Genomic DNA, 16,258 nt, shown 5'->3' with positions numbered 1-16,258 from the left:
TGAACAACAACAACAACATTTATGACTGCAGGCCCACCCATCCAAACAATAACATTATCATCAAATTTGCAGATGATACTACTGTGGTTGGCCTAATACAGCATGGCTAATGAGGCCACTTACAGGGAGGATGTCTCTAAACTCACTGAGTCATGCATACTGAACAACTTGGCACTAAACTACTCCAAAACTAAGGAATTAGTTCTGGACTTTAGGAAGAGGCAGGGTAATGATCCACCCCCACTGTATATACTGGGGGACGTGGTGGAGAGAGTGAGTCACTTTAAATTCTTGGACACTTTAATTTCACAGGACCTGACATGGACATTGAACATCATGTCCATAGCCATAAAAGCACAGAAGCGACTGTACTTTAAGGACCCTGAGGAGATCCAATCTGCCCCAGCTATTGCTTCTGTCCTTTTACAAATGCTCCATTGAGAGCATTTTGATTCATGACATGCTGGTGTGGTTTAGCAGCTGCACTGTGTCGGACAAGAAGGCGCTGGACAGAGTAGTTAAGTCTGCTCAAAATATTATTAAGGGTGATCTCCCACCTCTCATAGATATTTACAAAACAAGATACTTGAATCGGGCAAGAGGAATAATACAGGATCCATTTCATCTGGCTCATTCATTGTTCACTCTTATGCCCTCTGGGAGGCGCTATAGGGCTTTAAAGCGGCACACGACCAGACTGATGAACAGTTTTTTTCCCTTGGGCAATAAGAGCCCTGAATTCATTGTAGTTCATGTCTATTGCGTGTGTGCAATATTTTAATGTCTTAATTTGTTACTCTTAAACGAGTTAGTGTTATTTCTGCGATTGTGGAGTTGCTTTTAATTTTCACTGCACATGTGCAATGACAATAAAGATTTTTCTGTTTCTGATTCTGGTGTATAATTAGTGAAAATCGCTGGGTTGATATAAATAATAAATAAAAGGGGACCCAATACAGAACCCCGTGGTAAGGGTTATTTTACCACGGGGTAAAATAACCCTGGTTAAATAAAAAATACATGCCTCTCACGGGATTCGAACCTGCAATTTACAAAAGCTCTGATTAACAGACGGAAACTTTACCACTGCGCTACCATGGCTGTCTTATAACAGGAGTGTAAAATGTCTAAAATCAACAAGGAGATAAATGTTTTTTTTAAAAAGAGAAATTAGACGACGTGGACAAATTTTTCGTTGTCTTTAATTACAGCAAAAAAAGAGTCGGAATAACTGACAAAACAGCGTTGACATATTTTTGGTGATAGGTGATTGAAAGTGGCGTATTTGTCGCACTGTTGGCTTGTAGTCCTGTGGCGCACCACTCACAGGACATGCGTGTCGGGTTGAGGCGCCTTGCCATGTGTGTGCGCTCAGACGTGGCTGGCTGCTCCCCATGTGACCATGTCTGTACATATCAGCATTTCATGCAAGTGTGCATAATCCCCATTCATTATTTCACTGTCACATTTCCATTGTTGATGAGTGAAAGCAGATTACATTTTTATTGTCTATTTACATGTGTTTTACTTTACAGGAGATGAGCTCAGGCTGGTGTCAGATGAGGATCACTTACAAATATGAATGTAAACCATGATGGTGACAAGGTTTCATTTTTCCCCAATAGAAATCTGAAGTGGGAATAAAGATCTGTAATTTGAACATGCTACAAACAGCCTTCGCCCATGGATAATTCCAAAATGTAAAACTAACCTTCAGCAAATGTGTGTGGGCTTTGCGGCGATCTTTACGGCTCTCTTCTCCCATGTTCCAATAAAGTTGTCCAAGCAAGAAATAGTACTCTCCACAGTCCGGGCTTTGGCTTACTGCTTTGAGGAAACTATCCCATGGAAGAGCAAAGAAAAAGAGGTCTGTGTAGAGGACTGAAGCATGCAGGTGTAAAAACAAAAGAATAGACCTGCTTAATGAAAAACATATAAACATATATATATATATATATATACATATATATATATATATATATATAAAAACATATATATATATATTTACCTCTGCTCTGCTAGACTTTGCTGGTCTTGAGCAACCTGGACCAGCCCTTGTAGCACCAAAACATGAGATAGGTTTGGGTTAGAAGCCACCAGCTCTGATGACACCTTTGGAAGACAAAAATGATTTAATGTGACACAATAAAACATGTGCCTAATAGTCTAAAATCACTCTTCATTCTCTTGTATAAAAGGCACATTTATCTCATCCTTCAAGCTTGTGCTTTCAACCCTGTTTGTTTGTCTGTATGTCTGTGAACAGCCCGTGTAAACCACAATTTTTCATATATCGTTATGAAAATTTACAGAGGATTCATTTCCTGATAGGCAAGCACTAATTTAATTACAAGGTCATAGGTCAAAGGTCGAGGCCAGGAAAAATCTTGGAAAACTGGAAAAATGTCCTGTCCTTTAACATTGAATGAACTTTCAAAAATTCATAACTTTCAAAAAAGATTGAATTTCTTTCATATTTGTGAGCATTATGTATGGATGGTATCCTTTATCGCCTGACAAAGTTTGATCCAGATCTGATCCGGATTGCGGATTTTGTAGACATTTTAATTTAATATTGAAAAGCCCATTTTGTGTAGATTTTACATTATATTTCAATCAAAAGTGCCTCAATCGCTCTTATTTTTCTGTTATGGATTTACCAACACCACCAAAATTGGATGGAGGTTCCAATTTTATGCCTGTTTTGTCTATGTTACAGTTATTAGTCAGAAACCATGTGCCAAAAAGCAATGGCAAATTGTGCATAGCAGAGCTAACCAACGTTCTACGAAAATTATCTAAAAAAGTGTTCGGAAACCAAAAAAGATGAAAAAACAAGATAACACCACAAAAACAACTTTGATTCAACTGCATGAACTAAATACATACTCCTAACATCTGATCACATATAATTTAGCTTATGAAAAGCCACTTCTAACAGGACTTCGACCTTGAAAAATTTTTCCACGGCAAAAGTTTGTAGAATTTTACACTAGTGTTGACGGAGGTTTGCGCTCTACAAGCGCAGTGCTCTAGTACATTTATACAATCATTTAACTGCCTTAAAGCAGTCTATCATCTTCCAATCTTACAAACAATGCAGCAGCTTAAAAGGGCACAAACCTTAAGTGCTTCTTCAACCTGTCCGTTGTTAAGGTGTGAACGCCCTTTAAGGGCTACCAGAACTGGGTCTTTGTCAGCATCTTGGATCTAAATTGAAAGAAAGCAAAAGACACAGCTACAACATTTCCTCTTCATGTAGCACAACATATATTCAATTTTACAACTGTGAAATCAGTTTTACCTGAGAAAACGTCTCTAAAGCCTGCTGGGCAGCGAGCTCTGACCCACTCCTGACTAAAGCCTCGAGTCTGACTGTGAGCAATCTGGACCTCAGCTCCTTGTCTCCGGACATGCAAACTGTCAGACCTAACCGAACACAACCACACATCTGCTTCTTGAATTTAAAAAAAGCATTTGATGAAGTGATGGTCTAGTGTTTAAGCTTTGGTCTTGAGACCAGAGGATCCTCAGTTCAAACCCCAGCCTGACTGGAAAATCACTAAGGGCCCTTAGGCAAGGTCCTTAATCCCCTAGTTGCTTCCGGTGTGTAGTGAGCACCTCACCTTGCATGTCAGCACTCTGACACTGGTGTGTGATTGTGTTTGTGTGAATGGGTGAATGTGAGGCATCATTGTAAAGTGCTTTGAGCATCTAATGAAGATGAAAAGTGAAATATTAATGTAGTCCATTTGATGTCATCATCCTTGTGTCAAATGCTATCAACCCCTGTGCTGTTTTTGGTGGACATCTGTCTTGTGCTTGTGGTATTCTGCTGGTGTCATAATCCTTCAGCCACCAATGTGCTCCAGATTAACATGTTTATTAGAGGAGGTTTCCCTAAGACTGCAAGGGAAGCTCAGCTTCCACCTAAAATGTCAAAAAAATTAAATGCTCAAACGTATTTTTTTTATCATTTCATTGATTACCAACGCGTTACAACACGTTCATCTTGAAGATGAGTTCGTTCGGAATCAGCTTCTTATCACAAATCGACTGACTCTATTTTGTTAACTTCTCATAAATCTTTTTCTCATACGGTCTGTGGTCAATGCATTTGCCCGTAGAAGCCAACTGTCCGTTCACTTCAATGGAACTGCCTGGAAAGGTTTTTTTTACATTGCTACAAAACGGGACAGTCATTAGATTATGCCAAGATTTTGTCCCGCCCCCGGACGCTAGGCGTCTCTGGAGGTGAATGGAGCTGTGGGCAAGCGTGGACACTGAAGATCTGCACAATGATTGGATGATCAGTCAAAAGGCTGAATCAACTTAAAGACTGTACTGCCTCACTTCTACCAGCACGTGAAATGTGCTACAAGAGGGGAGAACACACTGGATCATGTTTACTCCAACATCAAACTTGCATACAGAGCTGTACCCCTCCCCCACCTCGGACAGTCAGACCATCTTTCCCTCCTGCTCACGCCAGCCTACCCCCCCCCTTAGACGCAGGCTTGAGCCCACAACAAAGACTGTTACAATCTGGCCTGACAACACACTCCCCATACTCCAAGACTGCTTCCAACAGACAGACTGGGACCTATTTGAACATCATGAGCTGGAGACACACGGGAACGGTTCTGGACTACATTCAGTTCTGCATCGGGAATGTGACTGTGACAAAAACCATCTGGGCTTTTCCAAATCAGAAACCCTGGATGACCAGCCAGGTCCGCTCACTCCTCAGGGCCCGCGACGCTGCCTTCAGGTCAGGTGACAGAGCTCTGTATAGTGCTGCCAGAACTGACGTGAAGAGAGGAGTAAAAAGAGCAAACGCGGACCACAGGATGCAGATAGAGTCCCATCTGTCTAGCAACAACGCACGGAGGGTGTGGCAGGGAATACATGACATCACAAACTTCCGGGGTTGTGATGCTCCAACAGCGGACCTGAGTGCACCACTGGCAGAGGAGCTAAACGGCTTCTTTGCTCGGTTCGGATCTTCCCAGCGGCACTCACCTGCTCCTGCCCTCCCCCCGCCCCCACCTGGTCCCCGCACCATTCCACTCACTGTAAAAGAGCATGATGTCAGGCGAGTGCTCCTCGCAGTGAACCCCAGGAAAGCTGCTGGCCCAGACGGAGTACCTGGCAAGGTGCTCAGAGCGTGTGCCAACCAGCTCGCCCCCACCTTCACCAGGATCTTCAACCTCTCCCTGGACCAAGCAGTCATCCTGCCTGAAAACCTCCACCATAATCCTGGTGCCGAAGAAGTCTCCCATCACCAGCCTGAATGATTACCGCCCGGTGGCCCTCACTCCGGTAATCATGAAGTGCTTTGAGAGACTGGTTCTTCAGCACATCAAGGACCACTTCCCCCCAGACCTCGACCCTCACCAGTTTGCATACAGGGCAAACAGATCCACAGAGGACGCCATCACTGTAACTCTCCACTCTGCTCTAAACCACCTGGAGCAGCCGCAGAGCTATGTCTGAATGCTCTTTGTGGATTATAGTTCTGCCATCAACACAATAATCCCAGACAGGCTCACCACAAAACTGGACACTCTCGGCTTCCACCCTCTCACATGTGCCTGGATTAAAGACTTTCTTTCCAATCGTCCCCAGACTGTGAGACTCGGCCCCCACCTCTCCTCCACCCGCACACTGAGCATCGGCTCTCCACAGGGCTGCGTGCTGAGCCCCCTCCTCTACTGCCTCTACACCTACGACTGCAGACCGGCCCACAAGAACAACCTTATCGTCAAGTTGCAGACGATACCACAGTCTCATCTTCGGAGGTGATGAGGCTGCCTACAGAGAGGAGATTCAGCAGCTGGCAGCCTGGTGCTCAGTGAACAACTTCGCTCTGAACACTAGGAAGACCAGAGAGATCATCATTGACTTCAGGAAACACTGCACTGACCCTGCCCCCCTTCTCATCAACGGCGAGCGTGTGGAAAGGGTCCACACTTTCAGGTATCTCGGCATCCTGATCTCAGACTGCATCTCCTGGTCCAACAACATCTCCTCTATCCTCAAGAAGGCTCAGCAGCGGCTACACTTCCTGAGAGTCCTCAGGAAGTACAACCTCAACACCGACCTGCTGCTGGCCTTCTACCGCTCATCCATTGAGAGCCTGCTGACATACTGCATCACAGTATGGTTTGGCAGCTCCACCGCTGCTGACAGGGAGAGAATGCAGAGGGTTGTTAAGGCAGCACCGAAGATCATCGGCCGCCCTCTCCCCTCCCTGTTGGACATTTACACCTCCCGCTGCCTCAGTAGAGCCAAAGCGATCTCCAAAGACTGCTTTCACCCTGGCTCTGCCCTGTTTGACCTGATGCCCTCAGGGAAGTGCTACAGGCTCACAAGGCCAAAAACAAACAGACTGAAAAACAGTTTCTTCCCCAAAGCCATAACCACATTGAACTCTAGCATGCCCTGATCCTCCTCGTGCAATCCTAACCATGTGCAATAACCCAATCACCCATGGACAATATACATTTCTGTGCAATATATTTATATCCTAGCTGCACCTTGCACTAGTGTCAATTGTATATGTATATTTTTCCTTACATTGTTGAATTTTTCTTTATATCTTGTTTTTGATACATACTCTTGCACTATTTTTATCTCTCTTTTTTTTGCACTATTTTTATTTTTATTCTATTTTATTGCACTGCAACTGGATGGCCCTAATCTCATTGTACCAATGTATAATGACAATAAAAGGCATTCTGATTCTGATTCTCGTTTTGACGGACAGCTATAGGAATGTGAGAATTAGTTTGCACATTTTTGCGTATTTATGCATTTTTACATTCATGCCAAAGTGTTTTGCGTACGTTATAAATCAGTCTGTTTTAAAGACGTACAGAGAAGCACACTGGATTAGACGTTATGCGAGAAGATCGAGGTGAGTTACTCTCTACTTCGTTCTACAGTAAGTGTTTAAAAGTCGTCGCATGGCAATTAACGTCCCGGTTCACAACACCACATCAAAGTATTCATGACTGTAAGTCTATCCGGGCACATGTGGTTGCTGATGTATTTTATTTCTGAAAATTAGTGACAGAGAAACTGAAGCATTTTGAAACACTGAATAAAGCAATGGTTCAGCATTTGGAAGCTTTTGATACAATGAGATATGGTGACATCTGCTGACAAATCTTTAACATAACATTTGCCTGGAACAATAAAGTGCAAGATGTCATCAAACAGACAGGCTCTGTTATCTATGTTTAATTACAAAGGTTCTATGTGCTATTTTTGACGGTATTTTTATTTAAAAACATTAATGATATACTTGTGTTCTAATACCTGAAGGAGTCTTCCCAAGGGATTAATAAAGTTGTAAATAAGGTTCTATCTAAACCAATCTAATGTGATGTGCCATCATAAAATACTGTATGTAATGGAGATTATAAATTGTGAAGTCTTGTGCAACTAGGGACTGTTATGATCATTTTATATATTTGAATTTACATATAAATAATTTTACAAATTTTATGACGTAAGCCGATAATCAGCTTCCCCTCTTTGACAAACCAGCAGCCGCCATAAATGTTTATGTCATAATATCGCATTTTTGATGATTATGTAGATAACACTGAGATCATGTTTGAGTGCACTGGTGTAGCACAGACAAACCGTACCTTGGGAGCACGACGTAGCGCTGTCTAAATATCTGTGTGCTTTAAGCTGAGCTTGAGCCAGGCTGTACCATCCTGAACTTGAAGTAATTTTCTTCAATCCTTATGAAATCAGAAAAGACAGCCAAGTTACAAGCAGCCATGAGAAATGCCACAGAGGAAAAACTTACAGATTAAAATAATTTGACAGAATATACAGTATGTCTCAGTAAAACTATTCCAGTAGCAATGACTCTGATAACAGAAAGCATTTTTATTGATGTGCAAACTAACCTTGTGCAAGGTCCTTGATGGCATCTTCATATCTGCCATCCTGGAGAGCTTTGGTGCCTAGACCCATGTGACCCAACCCACTATTTGGGACCAGATCCAGGAGCCGAGAATAACAACTCACTGCGTCCTCAGTCTGGATACCTTTGATCAAAAACACAACATGGAATAAAACTACCTTGTCATTTACTGATATTTTAGCGCCCATAACACTTGCACTGAAAGCTGCATGTTCTTCAGCTACTCTGGAGTATAGCTTCATTCAAAAGATAGATGATTTCTGTAGCATCTGTTGCTACTTAACAGAAAAGCTACACAGTCGTGGAACTGCAGTCCTATAATTTGCCATGTCCAGTCGTATCACATTCTATCTACCAAATATATCACAATTGGACTGGGTTAAAAATCTGTGCCTTCTAATTATCACAAGGTTTATTTCAGATTTATGTTTTCTGGGTTTGGGTAAAACTCTTCCCTCAGTACCTCATAGCATTTATACAAAATGCTCCAATAATCTACATATACTATTTTTTTTTTTTTTTTTGCAGATTGTAACTTTGGCTTTTTCACCTGCTTGGAGGTAGTGAGAACAAAGAACTTCCAGTGGATAACTTTGGTCTGGATAGAGGGACAGCATGGAGTCACAAGCTTCTCTCAATTTGGCTTCTTCTTGTGGAAGCTGCAGTGAGGACAGACTCATAATCAGTGGTTGAACAGAAAGAGGCGACCCAAATACTGATGATGAACTTATGCGCACAGTAACTGATGTCAGTTTTTGTTTGTCTGCTTACTTTAGAAAGACATTTGACATATTCAGCTGAGAGTTTCCTGTGCTCATCTCCTGGGACAGGACTAAGGAGAACCATGGCCTTTTCAAATGCGGTGATTAACTGTGACAACCAACACAACCATCATCACTGCAAAAGAACTCCATGCGGCACAAGAAAATGACTGGATATTGTTGAGTTTACGTGTATATTTCAGGAAAGCTTACATGGTGTTGAGCTTCTTTGTCTTGCACCTCGCCGTTAAGACAGTCTGAAAGAATCTGTGTCATCTGCAGCCATAGATGCTGTAACTCTTCCTTTTCTGCACCATCTTCTTCCTTCAGCTGTATGAGCTGCAGCCAGACCTTTGCCAACTACAGTATGTCCAGAAATGAAAATGCATACAAATGTTTAAAAACAACACCCCAAACACTATTTTTGCTTGTTAAATCTTGATCATATGTGTGTTAAAGGTGCATACCTTTGAATATTCTTTGTCAGACTGATAGATATCTGACAGTTTTTTGATCACCTCATAGCATTTATTTTTGTCAGACCTGTGAATTGAAAACAAAATGACAATCAATTAAAAAAATGCTTCTAGACACAATCCAATCACAATAAAGTTTAAATTAAACAACTATGATGTGGTTTTATTGTATATTTTATTGTCGGGTTTACCAACTGTATCGCATTAATTAGTTTAGGAATTATATCTATTTTTATCTGTAGTCCCTTAATTAGCAGAGCCAATAGGTAATTGGGCAAGCTATACACATTGTTTTGACAATAAATAATCTTTTCCACATACACCTCAGAGGATGGATGTGTGAACATTTCCAAGTCACTAAATATGTCTTGGACTTCATTTACCTCAATCATTACAAATACAAATATAACTCCACTGTTTGGTAAATCTGTGTAAGGTAGAGACTAGTGAGGGAAGCCACCAAGACACCCACAACTGTGAAGATCTTCTAGGCTTCTGTAACTCCAATTGAAGAAACGGTGCACGGTGCAACGTTGCAACAGTAGTCAAGGTTTCATGGTGGAGTGAGACAGAGGATTTTCATTCAAGGAAACATATCAAATCTAGACTTGCGTCTCCCATGTACCTTCTGGCAAACTGCAGCTGAAATTTCACTTCTTCCTAGGAAAATCTGTATCTAAATCCCTGTATCCCTCCATCATGATCCTATACTGATGCAATACAGCTGGACACACTTGTACTATATATTTTCCCCAATCACAGTCCCAGAAGCCTATAATGCCTTTAGAATTGCTGTGGGTCTCTTGGTGGATTCCCTCACTAGTCTCCTTATTGCACACTCACTCAGTTTCTGGGAACCGCCACCTCCAGATGTATTTGCCAAACAGTACCATAATGATAGTATCTAAGACATATTCAGTGACTTGGAAATAATCATGTATCATGTCCTGACTTATGAAACACTGCTTTAAAAGCGATGATTTGTATATAAAAAAAAATTATAATAATCGGCCCTGCGATAGAGTGGCATCCTATCCAGGATGTACCCCGCCTTACACCCTATGTCTGCTGGGACAGGATCCACCTCCTCGTGAACCTTAACTGAGGTGACTGGATAGAGATAATGGATGGATGAATAGAAATAAATAAATAAAAACTATCTTTAGTTTGCCTGATTACTTATGGATGCAGAAAATGCATGGAGAGTGTATACAAATTGCTGAAATTCCTTAATGGTTAATGCAAATTTTAACACTTGGATTTAAAGCTGAAAGGAAGCACATTTTGACTGTTTCATTTCAATTCCATTGTGTTGGTGTACAGGAGCAAAAAATTACAAAAAATAATGTCAGTGTTTAAAAAAAATGTCTGGTTTAATACCATTACTGTTAAAATACTTGATTGTATGCCCCTATAAAAAAAGTGCTCTATTCCATACCTTGCATACAGGTCAATAAGCTTCTGATAGGCATGAGGCAGCTCAGTTTTGAAGTCCCACTGATCTATCTTCTCATAAAGATTTACTAATCCCTGAAACACAAATATGTAATAGACATAATTTAGAAATCTTGTTTTTGTTGCCCTTGGGGTTTATTTTTGGTGGGAAGAGGGGTCCTGTAAAGGGCTGGGTTAGCTGTGTAGATGCAAGTTCACAAACCTGTGTAAACCTTGTATGGTGCAGAATTGTACGATGCAAACTGCGTCACATCTTACCTGCCATGCCAGCAGCTGTTCAGGTTCCAGCTCCACAGCTTTTGTATAAGCTGTGTGTGCCTGATCTGGCTGGTCCAGTTCAGTGGCTGCCAAACCAATGAAGACCCACGCATTGTAATTGTTTTTCTCAAGTTTCAAAACTGCCTAGAGCCACAGAGAAAAGCAACAATTATACAAACTTTAGATTCAAGGTGGACACTTTCTTTTTCAGTTCCTAGACTAGCTGAAACTGAGATTAATAAACCATCATGTCTTAAAGGGGTCACATTTAACCTTTACTACCTCTGTCACACTCAGCCACATTTCCACAACGTCCACAAAAAAAGGAATTTTGGACATGTTCAAAATATGCGCCGAGGCTGTGGGCGAATCAGAATGCAGCAAACATTAAATAATGATGAATTAACTACTGCATTGACTTATTAATTGGGACTTCATTGTGTCGTGGACAGGCTCACACAGCAGCTGACCCTGGGCTGCTTTGTGAATTAAATATGCTGATCGCTGTCTTTGGCACTAAATGCAGACACCCCCCCCCCCCCCCCCCCAAAAAAAAAAACAAATCCTCCCACACATCTGCTTCTAAGCATGTACCTGTGCCCACCTGCATGCAACCACACAGCATATTGGAATGTGTGCTTAGAGACGCAGGAGGGCTGTTTTGCACATGTAGACACACTTGCAAAATGAATGAAAAACTGCAACACATGGTGCATTATTGAAAGGACAGGATGGACCCAGTGAGAATGTGGCACATGCAGCACATGTTATGTGACTGTCATTAAAACAACATAAGAATGTATTGCACGTGGAATGCACACAATCACGTGTACCATAATCTGCCATCAAATGCGAAACTTTGTGTAAAGAAGATGCACCAGACACTGAGATGATGCATTCGAATAAATCTAATTTGCAGGTTTGATAGCAACTGGTTTCTGTGCCTTTTACTTTAAATGGAGATGAGCTGGTGCTTGCCACGCCCCCTCAGAGTGGAGGTAGGCGTGTCTCTACCAACAGATGTGTTGCACACAGTGCAAGCAGGGGTGCAGACCTGGACTGCTGCAGGTATGTGTCAGAAGTCTAAAATAAGCCTGAATTATATTTCTAGCAAAGGAACCTCAAAGTGCATAATTTGTACTCTGGGAGTTTATGGATGTTTAACATAAAAACATTTAACTCTAAAAGGTAGATAAAATGAAAAGTGTTTGCACTATATGCCAGCTTTAATGGTGTTTTCTTCGATCTTGAAATACTTGCCTTACAGTGTTTTAAAGCCTCTTTGAATTCTTTGTTTTTGATGGCATCTCTGGCACTTTTCAAGGCGGTTTTGACTTCTTTATTAGACATCCTGTAAGTCACAACAAGCACTGACACAAAACAAGTTAGTCACCACCTAAAACTCAGCGCACAATAACGTCAATCACTTTTATTAGTAGTTTACGTGTGTAACGTGCCTTAGTGGAGATAAGACAGCAAATTCATGTAGTTTGACATTATATCTACGTTAGTTAGCTGACTTAGCCGCTGGCTTCTCAGAGCCAGTAAACTAGGCTCGTCTGAAATGAGGACGCATCTCAAATCTTAACAGCCAAATAACATTCTCTTTTATCAACAGTACACTTTACTTTCTTTTGTAATTAACTGTATGCTCTATGAAGACTAATAACTTGTCATCCGACGCTTACGTTGACAACCAGCTCTGAGCCTGTTGACTGACACGGAAGTAAAACTCTCTACACATTCTGGATTTTCAAAATAAATTTTATTTGCAGACAAATCTGGTACGGGGGTAATCTCAGTATCAGTACGCTTCTTGCAGGTCTGCATTCTTTCTGTTGGCTGAGTAGAAGTCAAATATTAATTGAAATAGGCCTCTTTAAATAATGAGAGAGTGAGGGGAATGTGTGTGTGGTTAGATTTAGCTACTCGCGTTAAAATTGCCACTGAATTATATTTTCTGGCCATGATTATTTGTGCACACGTTTTCCTTTAATTGAGCCCTCGAATTAACATACATGTCAACCCGTTTGAGGGTCCACCTGTATAACCAAGTGAGAAAATTCATAAAATCAACACAAAATCCTTATAACCTTCAAATTGCACCAAAATCAGTTTTATTACAGTACACACAACCGCATAGCGGTATCACATAACTGGGTTTTTTGTCCATATATTATAAGTTGCCACAATGACATTAAAGTCAGGATCATTAGTTTTTCCTCCACAGTTGAATTTCAAACAATAGAGATCTTATAGAACTGACTGCGTCACATTTAGTTATTTTTACAGAAACAAGAACTGTGTCACTAGTGGAAATACATTAATAAAATCATGAAAAATAAATCGAATATAATGAACAAAATAAAACATACCTCAGAACTTCATCAAGTGTATCGATTTTTCTTATCGTGCACCCGCTCTGTGCAACGGTCTTCCTGCGACCGTGAGGCAGTCGGAGTCGAGACTTAAAGCCTATTTTTATTGTCTTTCTTATGAATATTTTTTTTTATCTGTTTTATTCTTTTACTTCTGGTTTTAATTATGTATTTGAATTTTTAAAATGTTATTTATTTTAATTTTTTTATGTTGAACTGTTCTGTGTGAGGCACCTTGAGACGGATTTTGCTGTGATTTGGCGCTTCATAAGCAGATTAAATTGAAATTGAACAACATTTTATTGAGTCTTAAAGTAAATAAATATGAAATTGGTCACTGGATCCTTAAACTCTGGACATAATAAACTCTACATGGTGGATCCTTGATCTCTGGACATACATAGGAATAAACTAAATCTGTAGTTACTGTCAAAAGCATTTCCGTTCAGACATTATCGGCATGAATCTCACGCCATACATCTGAGCTGAGCTCTTGCAGCTGGCTGTGCTGCATGTCACAGCACGTCTCATTTTGGGAGGAAATACGTTTTAGTGGATTGTAGTTTCTTGTCTGTAATACAATGTTTGTAAGAGGTGTCATTTTATTTAAAGCGGCAATTCGTTTTGAAGTTATTAATTCTGATCTGACTGTCTCGGCAGAGAGCCGTGCAGCATTTGGAGCTGTGCGAACGGAATGGAGGATGACTCTCGTTTCTTGACTGCAACAAAAGAGTCCCAGTTAGTGACTTTAATACACACAAAAGTGACTCAGGGTATTTTAATGGCTTTGAGAGGGGTTAAGAAGCGGATTTGCCGTTTCTAAAGAGCAGCGAATCAAAGAACCAACTAGTGGATCGAAGCATTGCTTCAGTGGTTCACACTTCAAAGTGGATTCGCGCTGCAGAAACGGTTGATTAGAGCCGCTGCAGACCAAACCCTGAATATCCGTAAGACTTTTTGTACGGCCGTATGACTCTGAAACTCGGAAAAATCCGTATAATTTACGGACAACCCGTAATAAAACGTGCGCAAATTATCCTTTCGTTCAAAATGAACTCCATAATATGACCTAAACTGTCATCCTCACAACAGGGAGATGCTTCACCCTCAGCATCCTTTTTAATCTGCTTAAACTCCAGATGATGCTGGGCAGCTTCGCTATATGTCCTTGCGCACCCAAGCCATGATGATGTACCCTGACCAGATCCATTTCTAATGGGGAAATGTATTACACTGTCTCCTGGTCTGTTGGCTATAGCCAACATTTATGTCTTGAGTAAATGAGTGCATGTTTTACAAATTGTGGCCACGTTTAAGTAGATCGTGTCCTTGTTTTATACTCAAACATGCTTAAAACGTGTGCACAATATGATAAAACGAGCGCACAATATGATAAAACGAGCGCACAATACGATAAAACGAGCGCACAATACGATAAAACGAGCGCACAATACGATAAAACGTGCGCACAATACGATAAAACGTGCGCACAATACGATAAAACGTGCGCACAATACGATAAAACGAGCGCATAATATTAGAAAACGTGCGCACAATATAATAAAACGAGCGCACAATATAATAAAACGAGCACACAGTATAATAAAACGAGCGCACAGTATAATAAAACGAGCGCACAGTATAATAAAACGAGCGCACAATATTAGAAAATGAGCGCACAATATTAGAAAACGAGCCCACAATATTAGAAAACGTGTGCACAATATAATAAAATGAGCGCACAATATAATAAAACGAGCACACAGTATAATAAAATGTGCGCACAATATTAGAAAACGAGCGCACAATATTAGAAAACGAGCCCACAATATTAGAAAACGTGTGCACAATATAATAAAACGTGTGCACAATATAATAAAACGTGCGCACAATATTAGAAAACGAGCCCACAATATTAGAAAACGTGTGCACAATATAATAAAATGAGCGCAAAAATGAGCGCACAGTATAATAAAACGAGCGCACAGTATAATAAAACGAGTGCACAGTATAATAAAACGAGCGCACAGTACAATAAAACGTGCGCACAATATTAGAAAACGAGCGCACAATATTAGAAAACGAGCGCACAATATTAGAAAACGAGCGCACAATATTAGAAAACGAGCCCACAATATTAGAAAACGAGCCCACAATATTAGAAAACGAGCCCACAATATTAGAAAACGTGTGCACAATATAATAAAATGAGCGCACAATATTAGAAAACGAGCGCACAATATTAGAAAATGTGCGCACAATATAATAAAACGAGCGCACAGTATAATAAAACGAGCGCACAATATTAGAAAACGAGCGCACAATATTAGAAAACGAGTGCACAATATTAGAAAACGTGTGCACAATATAATAAAATGAGCGCACAATATTAGAAAACGAGCGCACAATATAATAAAATGAGCGCACAATATTAGAAAACGAGCGCACAATATAATAAAATGAGCGCACAATATTAGAAAACGAGCGCACAATATTAGAAAACGAGCGCACAATATTAGAAAACGAGCGCACAATATTAGAAAATGTGTGCACAATATAATAAAATGAGCGCACAATATAATAAAATGAGCACACAATATAATAAAATGAGCACACAATATAATAAGACAAGCGCACAATATTAGAAAACGAGCGCACAATATTAGAAAACGTGTGCACAATATAATAAAATGAGCGCAAAAATGAGCGTACAATATAATAAAACGTAGCACACAGTATAATAAAACGTGTGCACAATATTAGAAAACGTGCGCACAATATTAGAAAACGTGCACACAAAATTAGAAAACAAGCACACATTAGAAAATGTGCGCACAATATAATAAAACGAGCGCACAATATAATAAAACGTGTGCACAATATTAGAAAACGAGCCCACAATATAATAAAACGTGTGCACAATATTAGAAAACGTGTGCACAATATAATAAAATGAGGGCAAAAATGAGCGCACAATATAATAAA

The 16,258-nt window shown here is 40.4% G+C and overlaps 1 protein-coding gene across 4 annotated transcripts in view; it reads right to left on the bottom strand.

Annotated features, from left to right (window-relative positions):
* ttc37 (tetratricopeptide repeat domain 37) overlaps positions 1-12,621 on the bottom strand; it is a 64,161-nt gene extending 51,540 nt beyond the window's left edge. The window contains exons 1-14 of one of the 4 annotated variants that reach the window (XM_034170043.1): positions 12,353-12,621; positions 12,156-12,246; positions 10,896-11,039; positions 10,621-10,712; positions 9,174-9,249; positions 8,920-9,066; positions 8,717-8,815; positions 8,496-8,604; positions 7,929-8,069; positions 7,659-7,757; positions 3,305-3,429; positions 3,124-3,210; positions 2,009-2,112; positions 1,712-1,838 (exon numbers count right to left, since the gene is read on the bottom strand). In XM_034170043.1, coding sequence (XP_034025934.1) covers positions 1,712-1,838; positions 2,009-2,112; positions 3,124-3,210; positions 3,305-3,429; positions 7,659-7,757; positions 7,929-8,069; positions 8,496-8,604; positions 8,717-8,815; positions 8,920-9,066; positions 9,174-9,249; positions 10,621-10,712; positions 10,896-11,039; positions 12,156-12,245 — 1,440 coding nt within the window. In that variant the 5' untranslated portion in view covers position 12,246; positions 12,353-12,621. Of the gene's footprint in view, positions 1-1,711; positions 1,839-2,008; positions 2,113-3,123; positions 3,211-3,304; positions 3,430-7,658; positions 7,758-7,928; positions 8,070-8,495; positions 8,605-8,716; positions 8,816-8,919; positions 9,067-9,173; positions 9,250-10,620; positions 10,713-10,895; positions 11,040-12,155; positions 12,266-12,352 lie in introns of all 4 variants that reach the window. The other 3 variants (XM_034170040.1, XM_034170039.1, XM_034170042.1) reach the window with 3 other exon arrangements.
* Positions 12,622-16,258: the final 3,637 nt, after the last annotated feature.

The sequence above is a fragment of the Thalassophryne amazonica genome, chromosome 5, assembly GCF_902500255.1.
Source record: "Thalassophryne amazonica chromosome 5, fThaAma1.1, whole genome shotgun sequence".
Classification (NCBI taxonomy): Eukaryota; Metazoa; Chordata; class Actinopteri; order Batrachoidiformes; family Batrachoididae; genus Thalassophryne; species Thalassophryne amazonica.
The sequence above is the reverse complement of the archived record's forward strand: the minus strand, read 5'-3'. Positions and strand labels throughout refer to the sequence as shown.